This window comes from Quercus robur, chromosome 1 (assembly GCF_932294415.1).
Source record: "Quercus robur chromosome 1, dhQueRobu3.1, whole genome shotgun sequence".
In the NCBI taxonomy this organism is placed as follows: Eukaryota; Viridiplantae; Streptophyta; class Magnoliopsida; order Fagales; family Fagaceae; genus Quercus; species Quercus robur.
Window position 1 is genome coordinate 22,791,152 of NC_065534.1, and position 20,340 is coordinate 22,811,491.

At 34.9% G+C, this 20,340-nt stretch overlaps 2 protein-coding genes across 3 annotated transcripts; one reads left to right on the plus strand and one right to left on the minus strand.

The window, feature by feature from the left end:
* The first annotated feature begins 6,158 nt into the window (after window positions 1-6,158).
* LOC126725814 (protein ENHANCED DISEASE RESISTANCE 2-like) lies at window positions 6,159-17,802 on the plus strand. Of its 2 annotated transcripts, XM_050430769.1 has the most exons (21): window positions 6,159-6,654; window positions 7,947-8,021; window positions 8,324-8,377; window positions 8,486-8,551; window positions 8,632-8,693; window positions 8,823-8,953; window positions 9,028-9,074; window positions 9,151-9,248; window positions 9,908-10,003; window positions 10,111-10,175; window positions 10,269-10,340; window positions 10,449-10,595; window positions 10,697-11,004; window positions 13,256-13,319; window positions 13,451-13,626; window positions 14,853-14,954; window positions 15,092-15,142; window positions 15,226-15,369; window positions 16,171-16,266; window positions 16,839-16,940; window positions 17,504-17,802. In XM_050430769.1, the coding sequence occupies exons 1-21, from the start codon at window positions 6,502-6,504 to the stop codon at window positions 17,594-17,596; spliced, it is 2,202 nt and encodes a 733-aa protein (XP_050286726.1). In that variant the 5' UTR covers window positions 6,159-6,501; the 3' UTR covers window positions 17,597-17,802. The 2 variants fall into 2 exon arrangements, 1 of the variants encoding a protein (XP_050286726.1); XR_007655605.1 differs by lacking the exon at window positions 17,504-17,802 and having other exon boundaries at window positions 15,226-15,341; window positions 16,839-16,946.
* A 1,178-nt stretch (window positions 17,803-18,980) lies between these two features.
* Window positions 18,981-19,814, minus strand: LOC126688624 (uncharacterized). Its single transcript, XM_050383423.1, has one exon. It carries the CDS (start codon window positions 19,812-19,814, stop codon window positions 18,981-18,983), a length of 834 nt encoding a protein of 277 aa, XP_050239380.1.
* Between the last annotated feature and the right edge of the window lie 526 nt (window positions 19,815-20,340).

Here is a 20,340-nt window from a genome sequence, read left to right on the forward strand (position 1 = left end):
CCCCATAGGCTTGGGTCCGAGGACCATACAAGGCCTTGGTTCTGTCCAAAACTTGTAAGATTTCTTCTTTTTTTGTACTTGGTTTCCCCACAGGCTTGGGTCCGAGGACCATGCAAGGCCTTGGTTCTGTCCAAAACTTGTAAGACTTCTTTTTTGTACTCGGTTTCCCCATAGGCTTGGGTCCGAGGACCATGCAAGGCCTTGGTTCTGTCCAAAACTTGTAAGATTTCTTTTTTGTACTTGGTTTCCCCACAGGCTTGGGTCTGAGGACCATGTAAGGCCTTGGTTCTGTCCAAAACTTGTAAGATTTCTTTTTTGTACTTGGTTTCCCCACAGGCTTGGGTCCGAGGACCATGCAAGGCCTTGGTTCTGTCCAAAACTTGTAAGATTTCTTTTTTGTACTTGGTTTCCCCACAGGCTTGGGTCCGAGGACCATGCAAGGCCTTGGTTCTGTCCAAAACTTGTAAGATTTCTTTTTTGTACTTGGTTTCCCCACAGGCTTGGGTCCGAGGACCATGCAAGGCCTTGGTTCTGTCCAAAACTTGTAAGATTTCTTTTTTGTACTTGGTTTCCCCACAAGCTTGGGTCCGAGGACCATGCCAGGCCTTGGTTCTGTCCAAAACTTGTAAGATTTCTTTTTTGTACTTGGTTTCCCCACAGGCTTGGGTCCGAGGACCATGCAAGGCCTTGGTTCTGTCCAAAACTTGTAAGATTTCTTTTTTGTACTTGGTTTCCCCACAGGCTTGGGCCCGAGGACCATGCAAGGCCTTGATTCTGTCCAAAACTTGTAAGATTTCTTTTTTGTACTTGGTTTCCCCATAGGCTTGGGTCCGAGGACCATGCAAGGCCTTGGTTCTGTCCAAAACTTGTAAGATTTCTTTTTTGTACTTGGTTTCCCCACAGGCTTGGGTCCGAGGACCATGCAAGGCCTTGGTTCTGTCCAAAACTTGTAAGATTTCTTTTTTGTACTTTTTTCTCTATACTTATTTATTTTTTGAAGGTCAGCCCCTAGGCCAGGGAGGGGAGAGTTGGCTTGAGGCCGGAAGCCCCTAGAGCTGCCCGCGCCGTTAGCAGTGCAAGGCGTAGCGCCTAGCAGAAGCTTATGGCGGAGCAACAACTGCACGTCGCCGGAGATGGGAAAGACTCGTGAATCTCTGCTTGCTAGAGAGCTGACTCATGCGCCACCCGTGCCAACACGCAGGCCTTCCCACAGACGACGCCAATTGTAGGGACACGAACCTCAAACGGCCCAACAAAGACGTTGGGCTCGCACGTGAAGGATCCCTCACAATAAGATTTGTAGAGAGTGGGCTTAAAAGGCTGGCGTCTGGTCACGGGGCGTTGGTCCAAACCGGACTTTAGGAAAATTCAGATAAGAAAAGGCTTTAGCCTAGACATCCAAGCCCTACAACTTTGTATCCCGAAGGTTTGGACTCCTCGGATCATGTCCGAGCAGCACTAATGCCTTTTTCCGTTTACCCGGCGGTGGGTTTTTTGTGGTGGAGTACTTATATTGTCCGGTCATTCTCATCCCTGGAGTTTTTCCCCAGGAAGTGAGATGGGGGATCTCCCTCTTCGTTACCTTACGTTTTCTTTTATACTAGCCTACGTTCGTTGTCCTTCGTCCACGTGTAGGGTCGACTTTTCCAGGACAGATATTTGTCCCGTCAGTCTAATCCCGAAATGGTTGAAGATGGTCAATAAAGCCTAAGAATCCGGTTCTGTCAGGTGCAATGTCATATCAATGAAGGGTATTAAGGACTATTTCCCCGAGATATTTTCTGATCTTTTAAGTTTGCTTGTATGCCACTTTCATCAATGAGGCTTTGGGTCTGCTGAGGACTAAATTGTCCTCGGCTGTATCTTCGGGCCACTCTGGGCTTACTATTTTTGAGCTTGGGCCCTGGCCTCCTTCAGTTTGGGGCCTGTGGACTCCCCATAAGCGAGCGGGCCGAGCCCACAAACTATTGAGCCCCATAGATAAAATCATAAAAGTGCGTTAGTTGCCAATGATTTTTTAGATCAATTCGCATTTTTTTGAAATTTCTAATGGAAAAGTCTAAGATTTAAATTTCCCATTTTCTCAAAACAAATTATCAAAAAAAAAAGTGCTTTTGCTCTTTACATATAAAAAAAAAAGTTCTCATATCAATTAACAGGAGTCTACCTTTTATCTATATTTAAAAACAAAGAAAAAGAAAAAGTGGAGTAGTATTTATCCCTCTAAATTCTTGTTTAACAGAGGTAACAAATTTGATAGTTGTACCATAAGAATTTACTATTTATATTAAGCAATTGAACAAATAAATGGACATGTCCTTTTAAACCTAGTGGGGTTGGCTGGATGGTTGGACACTCAGTCTCAAAGTGGCTGTCTTGGGTTTGACTAGGAGCTCCCTAATTCAAGTCCAGGCAACAGCACTTTGAAAATATTCCCTGGGTCGGCGATTTACCCTACTATGGCCCACCTATCACAAACAGTAATTAGTCTGTGGTTGAAAGTTTTGAAGAAAAAAAGAACTTTTTTTTTTAAGAAAATGCCGATTACTTTTTTTTTTTTTTTAGGAAATAGTAATGTTTATTAGAACACATGAACACAAAAGTAGTATATAGAGTTTTTTAAACAGACTTATAATATATTACATAATCAAAGTATTACTATAAAAGGGTCTAACTTCTGCAGTAGTAGCCTGGGGTTATAAGGACTAAAACCCTAGCACACACAACCAATGTGGGATAAACATCATTTTTTTTAGGCTTGTTTAAAAAACTTTATATACTACTTTTGTGTTTGTGTGTTTTAATAAGGTTTAACACTCTTTACATAACAATTCATCACAGCATATTATGACTAAATTTTTTTATTTATTTATATAGTATGATTATCATTATGGGATAATAACCATCATCCTTTCCTATATACATTTGATTCCCATGTATTAAAGATGTAATAGATCCTCAAAATAAATAAAGGTGTAATAAATTAATCATGTACATTGAAAAGTAACAAATTAAATAATATGATTTGAAGAACTTTGGATTTTTAAAAATAATAACAATAATAGGAAAAAGTTAATAGATATCCTAACTCCTAAAGACATTGATTTAAGAAATATTTTTATAAATTTTTTACAGGAAAAGAAAAAAAAAATTTGACAGATTTTTATATTTTTTATAAGAGTGATATCAAAACTTTTTTAAAATGACTCATTAACAAATGCCCCAAACCCATAATAATAAGGTTTGGAAAGGTAACAATGTCTCGGTTAGAAACATGAGTAAGTTGAGCTATAACTATAAGACTCTTGATTTAATTTGTTGCTTTTGAAACTATGTGATTTCATTTATTTCATCTGTAAATCATATGGTTAAAAATATTTTTTCATAAAAATTGGAGGATTTTGTTAATGAATACTCTAAAAGTGGTAGTTAAAATGCATTTAATACTTTATTATTATATATGTTTTTCAAAAAATAAAATTAAATCATATACACATATCTAAAAAAGAGAGCACACAACAATAATGAATTTGAGCATGTAAGCCAGTAAATTATGGGCAATACTAACAAGTGATCTTAGAACACTGGTTAAGAATCTAATTAAAAAAAGTTTTGACATCACTTTTTTGGGAAATGAAAAAAAAATCAAAATATTAATTGTTTTTTCTTTTCCCATAAAAATTTTTTTTAACTGAATTCTTAACCAGTACCCTAAGGACACTCGTTAGCATGACCCATAAATTATTAACATGTATATGTATGTATATATATATATATATATATATATAAATTTTAATGTGAATTAAATATCATAACTGAGCATTTATTGAACTTTTAATTTGTGCTTGTAGGGTCATTGATAACCTGACAACAAAACGAATTATCCATCATCTTTTAGTCGCCAGTCGGCACTCTTCACCCATAAATACAACAGATGCATCTACTGCTCCCTCTGCTCACTCTGTGTGTTTTTCCATCTAGTAATAAATATTCAGCTCAGCATTAAGTATCATTGGGCTCCAATCTTAATTATTGCTTAAATTTTGGTCCATAAATTCAAGGCTAACTAGCAACTACCAGTAATGTTTTATTTTATTTTTGTCTTTTTCAATGAATTATCTGTTGGAAATGCTAGCAAGTGCGTTTAAGGTAATCATTAACAATCCAATTAAAAAAAGTTTTTATGAGAAAAGAAAAAAAATAATTAATATTTTGATAACTTTTTTCATTTCTCATAAAAATAATGTCAAAAATTTCTTAAAATAAATTATTAATGAGTGTCCTAAGAACACTCGTTAACATGATCCTTATCCGTTATCTTTTAGTCTTCTTTAACTCATAAATATAACAGGTGCATCTACTCATTCTGTTTGTGTTGCTTGTTCCCATCTAATAATAATAATAATAAGTATTCAGCTCAGCGTTAGCATCATTTGGCTCCAAACTTAACTGCTTAAATTTTGGTCCAAAAAGTCATGGCTAATTAGTAACTACCGGTACTATTTTATTTTTGTCTTTTTCTATGGGTGATCATGTTAACAAATTACCTTAAGACAATTGTTAATAAATCATAAAAATAAAATTTTGAAACCATTTTCATGAAAAATATAAAAAACTGTTAACAACATTTATTGTTTTATCATTCTCTCAATAAAATGTTTCTTAAAATAATTCCTAAATTTATCATTCAATCATTGGGCTCCAGACTTAGTTTTTTTTTTTTTTTTTTTTTTTTTTTTAATGATACAAAATATAAATTCTACTCTAACCTAATTTAAGTGTATATGTGTGTGAAACTCCCTCCTGGAGATTTGAATCCCGCCTCTTTCCCCCCACGCCTCACAAGCACTTATACTTGTGAAATGACCATCGCACTAAGCGTGTGCGGTAGTGGGTTCCATACTTAATTACTTCTTAAATTTTGGTTCAAAAAATCAAGGCTATTTAGAAACTACTAGTAGGTCCTGTTAACATTTGTTTTTAAGGCAATTGTTAATAGAGAAATGTTAACAGATGCCCTAATGATATTTATTAATAAATCATTTTAGGAAAAATTTTATGAGAAAAGAAAAAAAAAATGCAATTAATGTTTTGATAGTTTTTTCTATTTTCCATAAAAGTCGTGTTAAAACTTTTTTAAAATGATTTGTTAACAATTGCCTTAAGGACATCCATTAATAGAGGCTAATTAGTAACTACTAATACTATTTATATATTTGTCATGTTAATGGTTGCTCTTAAGACAATTGTTAATAGGGAAATGTTAATGGATGCCTTAAGAGCATTTGTTAATAAATCATATTAGGTAAGTTTTAACATCACTTTCATGAAAAATATTAAAAACTTTCAAAAAAATTAATTGTTTTATCATTTTTCCATAAAAATATTTCTAAAAATAATTCCTAAATCATTGCCCTTAAGGCATCTGTTAACATTTCCCCTTCTTTTAATAATAATTTGATACTTGGGGGGTATTTAATCTCTCTATTAAAAAGATCTGAAAGAATCAATTGAGTTACAAAATTCTGTTTTGGCTCTTTTTTCATTTACTCTGATTGTCATCAACTTTTTCATATAACATGTAGTTTATTTTGTTTTTGTGCAACTTTTAAAACCTTTTAACTCATTTTCAGTATAAACAATCAGCAAAAATTAATTAAATTTATTCCAAACTCATAAATACATGTGAATCACCATGGTCAATTTCAAACCAATTTAGACCCAAAAAGTTTTTATTTATATATTTTTTTTAAAAAAAAGTTAAAGAAGACCCACAAAAAGGTTTTGTCTCCAAGTAAGGTGCCAAAAAAAAAGTTGATTAAATTAATAAGAAAAGTTAATGATTGTACCCCTAAGATTAAGGCATTGGTTTCGGTAACATTTTTAGAAATTTTTTATGGAAAAAAAAATAACGGATTTTTTTTGACAGAATTAGGAAGTATTACGCATGAATATAGTGTTAAAAATTTTTTAAAATGATTTATTAACAAATATCTTAAAAACGCCTTCTCGATACGGACCCTAAATTAATTTCCAAAATCCAAATTGGTTGAGAAGATAGGGGCAAAAAAGTAAATTGGTATAGTATTTGTTTACCTGGCACTTTCTTGTCTCATATATACTAACAATTTTCAGTTGCTTTCCAAGAGAGGAACAGAGGGAGGGAAAGAGGAGAGAGAAAGCAAGAGAGAGAGTTGTACCTGCAATTCCAAAGAGGTGCCACACCCAATGATTCTCTGAACAACGCCTATAATAGCTGAGGCTTTGTATCGTTCAGACTCAGACTCAGAGGGTCACCTCCTCATCATCTCTATTCTCATGATCCTCTTCTCTCTGTTTTTGTTCTTGGCTTCTCAATCATCTTGCATGGATTTGAATTTGTAACAAATAACAATAACTAAAAAGAAAATAATAATAATATTGGGAAAATTGAAGAAGTGGGTTTTGTTTGTTGTTGAAAAAGAAGAATTGGGTTTGAGTTTTTTCGAGTGTTTTAGTGAGATGGGTACGTCAGAAAGTGAAGAAAAAATGGAAGGGTGGCTATATCTCATACGCTCCAATCGGATTGGATTACAGTACTCTCGCAAACGCTACTTCATTCTCGAAGATCACCATCTCAAAAGCTTCAAATCTGTTCCCATTTCCAACAATCAGGTCCATCCATGCACTTACTTTTTCTTTTTCTCTTAAAATTTCCATTTTTTTTTTATTTTCTTTTTGCTGCTTGCTGGGTTTAATGTTTGAGTGGATTATGTGCTTTGTTTTGTGAATTTTAGGTGTTGGAAATTGCTTTATTTGAATGCTGGTTGATGATGGATAAAGCATAATATAATATAGATTGAGTGTATAGCATATGCAATGAATAAGAGATTATCTATTTTGATTGAATTTTGTTAATTAATCTATTAGTATTTGAGAGAAGTGGATTGTGTAACACACACTCACTCAATTATAATGAAGAGTTATTTAGGTTCTTTCATTATATGGGTATATGTATGGTGATATATGCACTTTTTTTTTCCTACTTTACTTCAAGTGGAGTATGCTACTTCCATTTAAATTTTCGTAACAATTACATTAGCATAAACTTGATTTTGAATATGTTTTGTTATATCATAAACTTTTTTGTTGCACTGTTTGAGCGCAATGGGCTTAAGTTTAGCTTGGTTGAAGTGGTAGAGGATTAAAACACTAATTTCACTCTGGCTCCACTTGTAAAATTTATTGTGGATTTTTTATGCCCTTAAATCTTCACTTGCATAATTGGATATTATTCCATGAAGCTTGATGATGATATCCCAGTCTTTGGAATTTGGTAATTTTTTTTCTTTTAAAATTTTCTATAGGGAAAAAGGGTTCATTTTTTCCCTCAAAAAAAGAAAAAGGAAGAAGAAGAAAATAAGCCTTTAAGAAATTATTTCAATTACCCAAGCCAATTGTTTATGCGTGGTAGAACATACACGTGCTACCTTTGTCACTGGATTTTGCCGTTTTTTCCCCATTGTGTGCCTTTCTCACTAACATCCTTTCGAAGTGAAGGGCTCGCTGATTTTAAATATGCTCTACTAAAATTTGGCTGTTTGAATTCTACTTGTACAAATCTGTGCAGATTGTTGGCTAAAAACTCTCCCTATCAATTTTTTCTTTTTTAACTTTTTAACATTCCAATTTTTTTTCCCACTATTGTTATTTGGTGTACATCTTGCTGTCAGGAAAATGAAATATGATCAATATTTGTCTTTGCTTATGTAGTTCAAAAATCAGGATAACTAGAATGTGCATGCAAAACTGAATTGGGATCCTTTAGTTATAGTTTGGCTTGTCTACATCTTCAAATGGGAATGTTATCGTATCTATGTCTTCCCTTTCTGTTTGGTTGACATTCTTTACAATGTTATCTTGTAGAAGAACTAAATGTAAAAGCCTTTATTTTGTTTTTCTCTCAGGATCCTGTTAGAAGTGCTATTATAGATTCCTGCATTCGGGTCATGGACAACGGAAGGGAGAGCATTCATAGAAAAGTATGAATGTTATGTAGTGTTTTTGCTTTTTGGTGATATATCTTTGGGAAAAGTTAACAAATGCCCTAAGGGTATTGGTTTAGGAACTATTTTTTGAAATTTTTTATGGGAAAAGGAAAAAATAACTAACTTTTGACAACTTTTTATATTTCCCATGAAAGTGGTATTAAAACTTTCCTAAAATGGTCTATTAACAATGCCCTAAGGGCATCTGTTAATATGACCCTATATCTTTTAGCTTATAATTTCTGATTAGCTTGTGGCTGTGATTTGTTTGTAATTGCATCACCTTTGGCTTGCAGGTACTCTTCATATTCACGCTTTATAATACTTCAAATGACAATGATCAACTTAAGGTCTGGTAATTAATTATCACTAGAAAGTATGGTAACTGTTTTGTAAAAAAAAAATGGTGGTTTTTAAATATAATTTTCATGCTTAAGTTATGATTCTAAATATTATAGTTGGGAGCAAGCAGTCCTGAAGAAGTGGCAAGGTGGATTCATTTCTTTCAGGAAGCAGCTTTAAAGGTTTTAAATTGCTCAATTTTTCAAATCTTTTGTAGGAAAATTATGCTTAAGATAAGAGACTAAAGACTGCATTTATATAGGGTGGTCCTGATGAGGAAGATAATCTTGTGGGTTGTTCCAAGAGCAGATGGCTGCCCTTCAGGTATAATAACTCTTTTATCCCAGATTTCTTGTTAAAAAAAGCATAACTTCTTGCTCTTGTTCAGTCCTGTCCATCTAATCTTGTAATTGATCAATTTTTTGGTACTTAGAAATTCTTTCATGGATGCAGATTCAGTGGTTCTAGATGGGTAAACCACTCTAGTTCCATTAACTGGACTCTTTGTTCTTCCACGCAAACGGATCCTGTGACTTCGGATGTTATTGCTCCTTCACCTTGGACAATAATTGGTTGTCAGAATGGTAAGAATAAAATTTACAATATGCTGTTGTAATTAGCTGCAGTTGCATGTTTATGATCTTGGGTATTTTTTCAGGTCTCCGGCTATTTAAAGAAGCTAAAGATAGGGATTCCCATGTGAAGGTCAGTAGGCTTCTATTCACCACTCATTGGTTAAAAAAGACATTTTTGTTGTTAAAAATGTTCCTTTTGTCAGCAGTGGGATGATCATCCTGCTATAATGGCTGTGGGTGTGGTTGATGGACCTTCAGAAGCCATTTTCCAGACACTTATGTCTCTTGGTCCCCTAAGATCAGAGTAAGTGGAATATCCCATCTCTTCTTATGTTGAAGCTTCATATTTCTTTAAAATTCATATTATCCATGGCTTCAATTCAATATTAAAGCAAAAACCCATATGCTTGAAGAAATTTGATCTTAGGATATATAGCACTGTCAAGCTTTTGAGTACCATTACTTTATGGATCCTTTATTTCTTGCTCAAACACCCCTCCCCCCTCCAAAAAAAAAAACATTTATTTTATTAAAACTTTTGTAATAGTCATGGTTGCCAAAACAACAAGAAAAGAAAATAGAGGAATAGAAAATCATGTGGTTAGTGACCATTCCTAGTGCAAAGGCCATTAGTGAGAGCTCATACTCTGCAGATTATGTAAATTACAGACATATAATGTCAATCCTCCAACACAATCCCTAAACTATCTAAAACTCTGATTAACCTAGATTATTCCTACCACACTAATTTTCAGTCACAGAAGTGACACATTTGTTTTGGGAAGCCTGCTATCCAATTGCAATTGAAGATGAATAGATCTAAAATCTGACTGTCAGGTGCCCTTTTCATAAATGATTTTATAGTTTCCCATTGTTATGCATTCAATTACCACTAGTATTATGTAGTTATCTTTAATTCAACATATCATATATCAAGCTTGTTTGTTACAAATTTGCTTGTAGATGGGACTTCTGTTTCTACAAGGGCAGTGTGGTTGAGCACCTTGATGGTCATACTGATATTATTCACAAGCAGTTATATAGCGATTGGTTACCTTGGTTAGATCATTACCTTTGATGTTAATGATGTGTTTTTAGCCAGTAGTTTAAGAGTCCCTTATATTTTTTGGCAGTAATCTCTGTCATTGACATATCATTCCATGCAGGGGAATGAAGCGAAGAGATCTGTTACTAAGACGTTATTGGAGAAGGGAAGATGATGGAACATACGGTAATAATATTTTGGAGCGAATTTGTGAATATAGTATTATCAACATTTCAATATGAATGAGAAGATGACTTCCTGTGATTTATCCTGTCACAGTTATTCTCTACCATTCCGTGTTTCACAAGAAGTGTCCACCTCAGAAGGGCTATGTCCGTGCCTGCCTTAAAAGTAATGTATGCTTAAAAATTAGATTGAACAACATTCTTACTCCTCGTTGATTTTATTTTGTCATATGGTATCTCAATATATGGAGTTCACAGTCTGCACTCTCTACAGGTGGAGGATATGTTATATCACCTGTGAACCAAGGAACACAATCAGTTGTGAAGCACATGACTGCTGTTGATTGGAAATTCTGGAAATCTTATCTACGACCTTCTTCAGCCCGATCTATTACCATCCGTATGCTTGGGAGAATAGCTGGTAGCTTTCAACTGTAGATGGAATTTTTCATGTATATTATGTATCTATGGTTGTTTCAGATAATTTGATTCTTATCGATTTTTCCCCCTTTCTATATGCAGCATTACGAGAGATGTTTAAAGCAAAACTTGGAAATGATACCCTTGATTTATCATCAGGAGAGTTGACAAGAAACATTAGGTTGAATCAGATTGAAGGGGATAGCATGGTTGAATTTCATACACCGAGGGGGTATGGGAAGACCAGGGAAAATAAAGCTGAAGAAATGGAGAAAACACCTTCCGAACATGCAAGCCTAGTTAGCTTGAATGATGTTGCTGATGAATTTTTTGATGTACCAGAACCATTAGATTATGATCAATCTGAAAATAGCTGGTCTCCTGATTTTGGCCCTGATACCTACTCCCAGGTACAACCATACAATTTGTTTCAACATTGTTCTTGTTGCTTATGTAACTAGTAAAGGGAATTTAGAGCTGGGGCCTTCTGTTATGATGAAATCTTCTAGTGTAACTTGTGTTTGAATAATGCTCTTGAGTTTTGGTTAAGTGTTAGGTGAAAGTGATAGAAGCACTAGCATACCTGTTTTTCAGAAGGCATAGTGATTTAAATTTGTAATATGTGAACCTAGACTTAAGAGAGAAGTTCATTCTGCAATGGTCACATCTTCTTAGGGATCATGTGTGTCTCTGTATAACTTTGTGTTTTGGATGATGTTGAAATTATGTGTTTGAGTCAGTGGTGAGATCATGGGAAGAAGCCACAGAAGGCACAAATGCCTTTCTCAAAGCACTAGCAATATTGGTGCTAAATAGCTATATAGCTATTTTTAGCACCACTAAATATCTAAATGTACCCTGCAATAGTGGAGCCAAGCTATATTTTTTGGCTCCACAGCTACAGTGCATAGCTATTTTTGGCTGTGCACTGTAGCTGAAAGGTTAAAAAAAAAAATTATTGGTGCGTTCACACTACTTTTTATTATTTTACTATTTTACAAGCTCTCTCACTCTGAACTTGCAGACGACAATGGCAAACCCAAGTCTGTATGTTCTTCTACCTTTCACTTTTTTGCTTCTCATCCTGCATTTCCTTTTCTCGCAAGCTTCGAAAAACCCAGATTTGGAACCTCTCTTGGCGTTCAAAGCCTAAAGCAAACAAGCTTACAACTTGGAACTCCACCACCAAGCCTCTCTATGCGTTCACACTATTTTTTGGCAACAAGACTTGCTGGGAAACGAAGGGAGAGAAGTGAGAAGTGAGAGTGGAGAGTGGAGAGGCACGGCACTGAGATAGAGAGAAAGAAAGAAATTAATAAAATAATGTAGTAGATATATTATTTTATTATGATGTTTATATTATTTTATTGTGTTGAAAGCTAAAATAGATCCACTGATGCTGGATGTTTTGTAAAGTGAGTATGTAAAATAGATAAAGTAACTTTTTGTGATGCCAAATAGCTAAAAAAGTAGCACCACTGCTGTGGATGCTCTCAAAGAGCCTATTGGTCTAAAGTCTAAACTATAATAGTAGGGTGACTTCATTGTCTTTTAACTTTTGTATACCTTCTAGGTGTTCACAAAACATGGTTGACATTGTAGTAAAGGATTATTGGTAATTGAGTGGTTTTTGCTGCTATTTTTATTTTCATATGTATATAACTATGTAAATGTACATGCATAGATTTATATCATTAAGCATTTTGTGTTGGTAATTGGATCTTAATTATAAGCATTCTTACCACCATAACTTCATATTTATCTTCAGTTCTAATTTAGGCTAGCATGTGGGTATTAATTCTTCATGGTCAAGAGATGCTAAGCTTTTGATATCTTGGATCAGTAATTTATAAAGATGGAGAGATTGAAGAGGATATGAATCATAGAATAAGAGCACGGTGGATGAAGTGGAGAAGCGTATTAGGAGTATTGTGTGATCGTAGAATACTTATTAAGTTAAAAGGTAAACTTTTATAAGACTACTATATGACTAGCTATGTTCTATGGTACCAAATGTTAGGTTGTTAAGAAGAAAACTGTTTCTGAGTATAGCTAAAATGCGATTGTTGAGATGGCTAAGTGGAAATACATGAAAAGACAAGATTCAAAATGATGACATCTGCTTAAAGATAGGGGTAGCTATATTGATGAAAAGATGAGGGAGAGTTGCTTGAGATGGTTTGGTCATGTTCAAAGGAGAGGAGGGCGATTAATACACTGGAAAGAAAGCGTGAGTTGATCCAAGTTGAGGGAACGAAAAATGGTAGAGGAAGACCAAAAATAACATTAGATGTAATAAAAAGGACATACCAATTAAGTAACAAAGAGTATGACTTCAAATAGAATAGAATGCAGGAAAAGAATACATGTGACCAACCCTAACTTCTTTGTTGAGGATGCATAGCTGACCTCAAAATTTTAGGACTAAGGCTTTGTTGTTGTCGTATGTGGATATCATTTTTCGCTACTTTGATTTGCCCCATTTCTTCTTGTGCACATAAATCTCTATGCAAAGATTCTCATTCATTTAGGCCTTTGATTTTTTATAGTAGTTACTCTTATATTTGTATTTGGTACTCTGCTTTTAGAAATGAGTTTAAACTTTGCATGAATTGGTGTTTTGGCTTTCTCACTTGGTTCCTTTGGCATTGAGAGTTACAGGATACACGTCAACCAAAATTATCCACTGCTGCTGGTCTTGTGAAAAGATTGCATGATCTTGCAGGTATTCAAGATTTGGTGATCAGTATGTACAATTTAGCATATGAATTCGTTTGCATATCTTTTCTCCTCTAGCGGTTTTAGGCATTTTCTTTTTTGTATTATTTGATGATGGCTGGAGATTATGTGCTGCAGTTCAAAAAAGGGGCTATGTGGACTTACAAGAGATGGCAAGGGAAGACTGTATCCCTTGCTGCTATGGGACAACCCTTCCAAAAGATCCAACTTGTACATTAGCTTGCAGTTGGACACAAGCGGATCCTTCGGCTTTCCTAATTCGTGGAGAGAATTATCTGGAAGACCATAAGAAGGTATGCATAACAAAATTTTAGTAATAATGAAGCTGAACACAGTGTCTAGAAAACAGTTTTGCTTGTATGTTCAGTAAGATGTTTGCCATGCTCACCAATTAAAGGATAACAAATTGATTTGCAATCATGCATAGAATTGCATGATTTTGGAATGCTAAACTGCATATGCTCTGTGATGAAAACTGGTTTATGCTAATGGATTGTTATAATTTCTATAGTAATAAAATTCATACTTTAAGGGTCTGTTTGGTTGGAGGGGTGGAAAAGTAGGATGATAGAAAATTGGTGAGGAGATGGAAAAGTGAGAGGATAGAAAAAATTTTAGTTTTCTATCAGAAGTGTTTGGTTGGGGAGATGGAAAAGTGGAGGGATAGAAAACTTTTTTGTTTGGTTGAAAAGAAATATAAGAGGATAGAAAGTAGAGTTCGTATAAATTTACTATTATGTCTCTATTAGATAAAGCAAAAAATAACACATTATATTTTTATTAGAAAATTATGTATGAATGAACACATCATGCAGCCAAAAAAAAAAAAAAGCACAAGAAGTTCAATAACCCTCTCAAAAAATCAAAAAAAGAAAAAAGAAAAAAAAAACTGTTGAGAAAAGAAATGAACACCAAAAAAAAAAAAAGGAAAAAATGATAATATCAAAAAAGACAAAAACAGCAAAGGATGAGCACATTAAAAAAAAAAATTTAAATGAATGGTAAGATCTGAAAAGATGAAAAAGCAAAGAGGAAAAAGACAAATCAACGTTAATAAAAATTTGAATGTGCTGGGCAATTTCATCCAAACCTCTGGCTCCCCATTTTCTTCCATGTTTTCTCCCCAATTTGAGGAGATTGATTTTTGGGCCCGGAGAGAAAACTGCCGGGCCCCACCATTTTCTCTCCTCCTTTTCACTTCCAACCAAACACACCTCCACCCCCCCCCCCCCAAATTTCTTTCCTATTTTCTCTCATTTTTGTTCTTTCCTTCTTATTTCACCCCCAACCAAACACCCTAAAAAAAATGCCTCATAAGCACTAATAGCGACAGTATTTAAACCATGAGATTTAGTTTCTGTAGAGTTCTTAATCCTGTGCACTCCATTAAAATTGTTTTAGTTTGTTCCTCTTAAACATCTTACTTGTCCAAATAATAAAACTCCAAAATAGGTGGCATTGTAGTCTCAATTGGTGATTCTTATTTAAGTTCTCTATTCATTTGTTGTTTACTTTCTAGGTTAAGGCAAAGAGCACCTTGATGCAAATGGTTGCTGCAGATTGGCTGAAATCTGACAAGCGAGAAGATGATCTTGCAGGCCGTCCTGGGAGTGTTGTTCAGGTTGATATTTAGTTTGTTATTATTTCTTCTTAGTTTCAATTCGTAGCCCTTGATCACATGTTTAATTAATTGCACTCATTGCATTTTCACGATGATCTTTGTGATTGCAAATAAACTTTACAAGATCTGTGGTGCAGAAATATGCAGCACAGGGTGGGCCAGAGTTCTTCTTCATTGTAAACATGCAGGTCAATTCAAGCTTTTGTCTATATCTATATTACTCGTTTTTATCTTGTGGATTAACACTAATCAGATTATTTTCTGTGACCAGATCCCAGGCTCAACAGCATATAACCTTGCTATGTATTATATGATGAATACTCCTATGGCAAATGCACCCTTGCTAGAGCGTTTTGTCAATGGAGATGATGCATATAGAAATTCAAGGTTTAAACTCATACCATATATATCTAAGGTTAGTACCTAAAATGTTTGTCATAGTCCTGTGGGATTAGAAACAACAATATCACAGAGCATAACAGTAGTCTTATTCCCCTTTTTTTCATTCAAGGATACATAAAAGCAGACAAACTTTTTTTTTTATACTTCATTGAGCTAAACAAGTCAGTGTGTATTTCTCATTGGTGCTTCTCCACATATTCATGGATGATTATGAATTCATTTTATGTTTTATCATTCTCTCCCCGCACCTGTGACATTTGGCCCTTTCTCTTGGAAAAGTTTTTTTTTCTCTGCTAAATTGAAACATTTTATCTTTTTAGCTTTGTGCTTTAATCATTGGCTTGATTGCTGCTTAAGTAGAAACCAAGGGCAAAAGGTTAAAACTATATTTTTTTTTCCCTGTTTGTACATGCATCTTCATATCTTTTAAGTTCAAAGTATTGCTTTATTTGTTGAAATACATCGACCCTCTCAATTCCCAGATATGTCTCCTGAGATCTCTGTTTTTAACAGTTTAAGTTTCCCATATGATCTGAGATCTGAGATTCTGGCATTTGCCTCATTTTTTCCCCATAAGGCTCATGCATACAGATGTTCTATTTGTTTTAATGTCAATATATATGTATGTGTGTGTATTGGGTTGACTTGTATAACCAAAATAGCCCCTGCAATCTGCAAAATGTATTACATGCACTTCCTTTTTTTCCCTCCTTGGACCTGAAGTGACCTTGTTACCTGTACAATGCTCCATGAACATCATTTATCATCAGTGTATAGTGTATGGTTTATGTGGGTTCGCATTTTCTTTTGTCAGGGTTCATGGATAGTTCAGCAGAGTGTAGGAAAGAAAGCATGCCTTCTTGGCCAAGCCCTTGAAATTAATTATTTCCACGGGAAGAACTATTTGGAGGTAAGTTTACAAGAACTGTTGTTCCTTTATTTGTGTTGTGTAGTCTGGGCTTTGTCCTCTTGTAAAATGCGAGCGCGTGTTTGCACACACATGTACACACACTCAAACACATGCAAGCATACACACACAACTCAGGCTTCGTCCTCCTGTAGCCCAAATTCGATTACTTTTGTATTCATTGGATTGGCATAGGTGCCTCTCAACATCTATTGGAAAGGTTTCCCTGCTATTCAGAGAGTTTAGACACACTCCTCTGTGCCTTGGTATGATAAATTAAGATCTGGTAACAGAACAGAGTAGAGACACAAGTAAACAGACTCTGCCAAAGTCAGGGATATGCATCCTGACATTGAAAATAAAATTGTAGGTCATGTCATGTGAGTGGTTATACACACTCCTCTGTGCCTTGGTATGATGAATTAAGATTTGGTAACAGAACAGAGTAGAGACACAAGTAGAAAGGACTGTGCCAAAGTCAGGGATATGCATCCTGACATTGAAAATAAAATTGTATGTCATGTGGGTGGTTATTTATCACATAAGCTAATTCTGCTAAATGACAATCAATGCAGCTTGGGGTCAATGTTGGGTCTTCAACAGTTGCAAGGGGTGTGTCTGGTCTTGTTCTCGGATACCTTAACAATCTCGTTATGGAGTTGGCATTCTTGATAGAGGTAATACTTTTTTATTTTTTAAGTGAGAGTTTTGTGCATTGGGTATAACATTTATTTATTTACTTTATATTTCCCTAGTTTGGATAGGGAAATAGAATAGAAGTGGGGAAGGGATCAATGGAATATACTCATTCTTTCCCTTCTCTCCCCTTGTCTCACTTCTTTCCAAGGATACCTTGAGCGGAGGGAGGTTAGATCTTAGATTCAAATCTCCTCATCTCACTTCGTTCCAAGGATATCTCAAGCAGGGGAGATGTTAGGTCTTAGATTCAAATCTTGCAAAGCGATTTCAAAAAAAAAAAAGAAATCTTGCAAAGCAGAAAATTTACATACTATTGAACATAATTTCTGCTGATTCCACAATTCCTTGCATTTTTAAGTCGTGATTCAGTTTGAAGAAACTGATATCTCTCTACCATATGGGTAAACCTCAACACCCAATAAAAAAAAAAAGTTAGAAATGAAAGCTTTACTATTAAAATATTATGCTTCTTTAGCGATTGCCTTTCTTGACGATCACACATTTTCATTACAAAGCCTAAATGCCAATTTGTTATGCACAGGCGAATACACCAGAGGAGCTCCCAGAGTATCTTCTAGGAACCTGCCGTTTTAACCATCTTGATGCCTCCAAAGCAGTATTAGTGAAACCATAATTAGTTCCTAATACTTCCTCAAAACCCAACCAAATGTTGGGGGTTATAGAGTAGATAATGGGAAATTCAGGATGTCTGGTTCTGCAAAATTGCAGTCATTCTTATATTCAATAGAAATGAATTTGGCACCAGGTTGTTGTGATGTAAATATCATTAACGTTGATAATCAACCTTTGCAAAAAGATGCAATTTCTTGTTGGTGCTTATTCTTTGATTTAGATATATGATTTGTTTAGATCAAGCATGTTGTCCTGGTTTTTATTTTTTTATTTTTTTTCTCGCTTGGCTACATTTAAATTCTTTATTACTTATAAAATATATATAGTTATTCTATATTTCTTTGAGCAATAAACTTGTTGAAATGAAAATTGCTGTGCTATACTAGCACTTGTAAACTAATTGTAACGATAAATTCATTGTTTTTAATAATGAAAGTATCTAATTAAAAAAAAAATAGCATGCACAGATTTGAAATAAGGGTGAAAGGCACAAGTTGACTGAATGACATACTAGGTAAGAATGAATCATCCTTGATAGTTTCAGACCCAAGGCGGTACATGTTGCTGTGTCTGACGTGTTTTTCAACTAAATGTGCGTTTTAAAATTTCCTCATGATAGTTTTTTATTATCAGACCAAAATATCAATCACAAAAGTGCATAACCAACTGGAAAACAATAGCAAGAGTGCAGTGGCAAGTGTGTTGCCACTTTAGCTACAGACCAAATGTCTTTTACAATTACACGAGGAACCCAAAAAACATCACAATGCAGACCATTCTGGTTCATGAAACAATAGTCTGCAAGCCTGGTACTGTCCATCCAGTCCATGGCACATTCCTTATGCACTTTTGTAATTGCACTTTGTATTATTTCTCCCTTTAATGGTATGGAAAAAGACCAAAATATTAATCGGTTTTTTGTATAAGTGGAGATTGAACTCCAAATCTCTTATTGATAATTTACCTGAAAATCACGTTTTAAATTTATTCAATTAAAGTCTTTCGGTCATCTTCAGTTAAATATATATATATATATATATATAATATGGAAAATGTTTTTCAATAATTAATCGGATTTTTTTTTTTTAATTTTAAAATTTTGAGAGAAAAAAAAAAGTTAAAAAAATGTTTCAAGCCATTTTGTCCTACTCATACTTGGGGCCAACCCCAATATACATAAGATGGGATAGGGGGACAACCATACCTTTCTAAAAATTTGGACTACAGAGTTCAATTGACAGTTGGGAAGCTAACAAGTAGCATTTAATTTTAATGAAATTTGACAGTATTTTTTTTTTTTTTTTTTTTTGATGAAAAGCTGAAATTCATTCATAACCGAAATTGGAGTACAACAAGGAAGTAGTACAAATAAGGCTCAGCTCTAGCTACATATGAGATGCTGCAACACAATCTAGAGTGATGAGGTGCTGCACCATAGGAGGTGAGACTCCTTTCCAAACCTGACTCATACCATTTTGTCTAGCATATTGAGCAAGATCATGTGCAACCTTGTTGTAGTCCCTTTTCAAGTGCTTAAAATTCCAGCTTTTGAAGGAGTCCATAAGGTTTAATATACCTTGGCATAGATGACCAACACCACCTTCAATATTAAGAGCTTGTAGGCTTTGGATAGCAATGAGAGAATCAGATTCAATGATGACATGTGGTAGCTTTAGTTCTCTAGCCAGCAGAACTCCCTCTTGTAATGCTATAAACTCAGTTTCAAGACTCGTGTACTGTCCAGGGAGCACTTTGCTAAGGGCTGCCACTGCTTCTCCCTTACAATTCCTGATAACCACCCCTATGCTTGACCTTCTGCCATCATCCGACGATGCACCATCCACGTTAATTTTGTGGAAATCTAGTGGGGGGGCCATCCATCTTGATCCTTCAAGGGCATGTCTCCCATTGAGTAAGGCAGCAGCTTCTTTATGTTCAGAGATCATCCTCTTCGCGTGGTGCCAAACCTGGTTGGGTGAGTGGAACTTGTCTTCAAAACACTTTTGGTTCCTGTTATACCAGATGGACCAAGCAACAACAATAAAGAGCTCCAAGTCTCGGGCAGTTCCAGCATTGAGGATTCTCATCGCGGCTTCAGAAAAATCCCAGCAATTATCATCCAAATTCACTGGGCAGCCCTCCCATTTATTCCAAACTTGCCTAGCAGAATTGCATAGCAGCAGGGAGTGTGCAATAGACTCAGCCTCCTGTTCACACATTGGACACAACACATCTATTTTTATTCCTCTTCGATGTAAGTTCATCCTAGTTGGCAAAGCATTCATACACGCACGCCAAGCAAAGATCCTGATTTTTGATGGGATCTTTAGATTCCACATTCCTTTCCACAATGGTGCTCTTGCATCTCCCCTAGAGCATTCCCCCTCCTCATTGGTCTCAATCACTTTGACGGTATTAGAGTGTAAGTATTCCCATCTGATAATTCCATCATATTCTATTTTATTATTTCAAAAAACTATTTTATCAATTATACAATATCATTATATATATATATGGAAAATGTTTTTCAATAATTAATCGGATTTTTTTTTTAGTTTTAAAATTTTGAGAGAAAAAAAAAAGTTAAAAAAATGTTTCAAGCCATTTTGTCCTACTCATACCTCAGGTCAACCCCAATATACATAAGATGGGATAGGGGGGACAACCATACCTTTCTAAAAATTTGGACTACAGAGGCCAATTGACAGTTGGGAAGCTATCAAGTAGCATTTAATTTTAATGAAA

Bases quoted from the DNA above. Each gene is read 5' to 3' on its own strand.
- LOC126725814 (XM_050430769.1), top strand. From the start codon at position 6,502: ATGGGTACGTCAGAAAGTGAAGAAAAAATGGAAGGGTGGCTATATCTC. The intron at 8,378-8,485 runs GTCTGGTAATTA...TAAATATTATAG, and splicing joins ATGACAATGATCAACTTAAG to TTGGGAGCAAGCAGTCCTGA. The intron at 10,341-10,448 runs GTAATGTATGCT...CACTCTCTACAG, and splicing joins TGTCCGTGCCTGCCTTAAAA to GTGGAGGATATGTTATATCA.
- LOC126688624 (XM_050383423.1), bottom strand. From the start codon at position 19,814: ATGTGTGAACAGGAGGCTGAGTCTATTGCACACTCCCTGCTGCTATGC.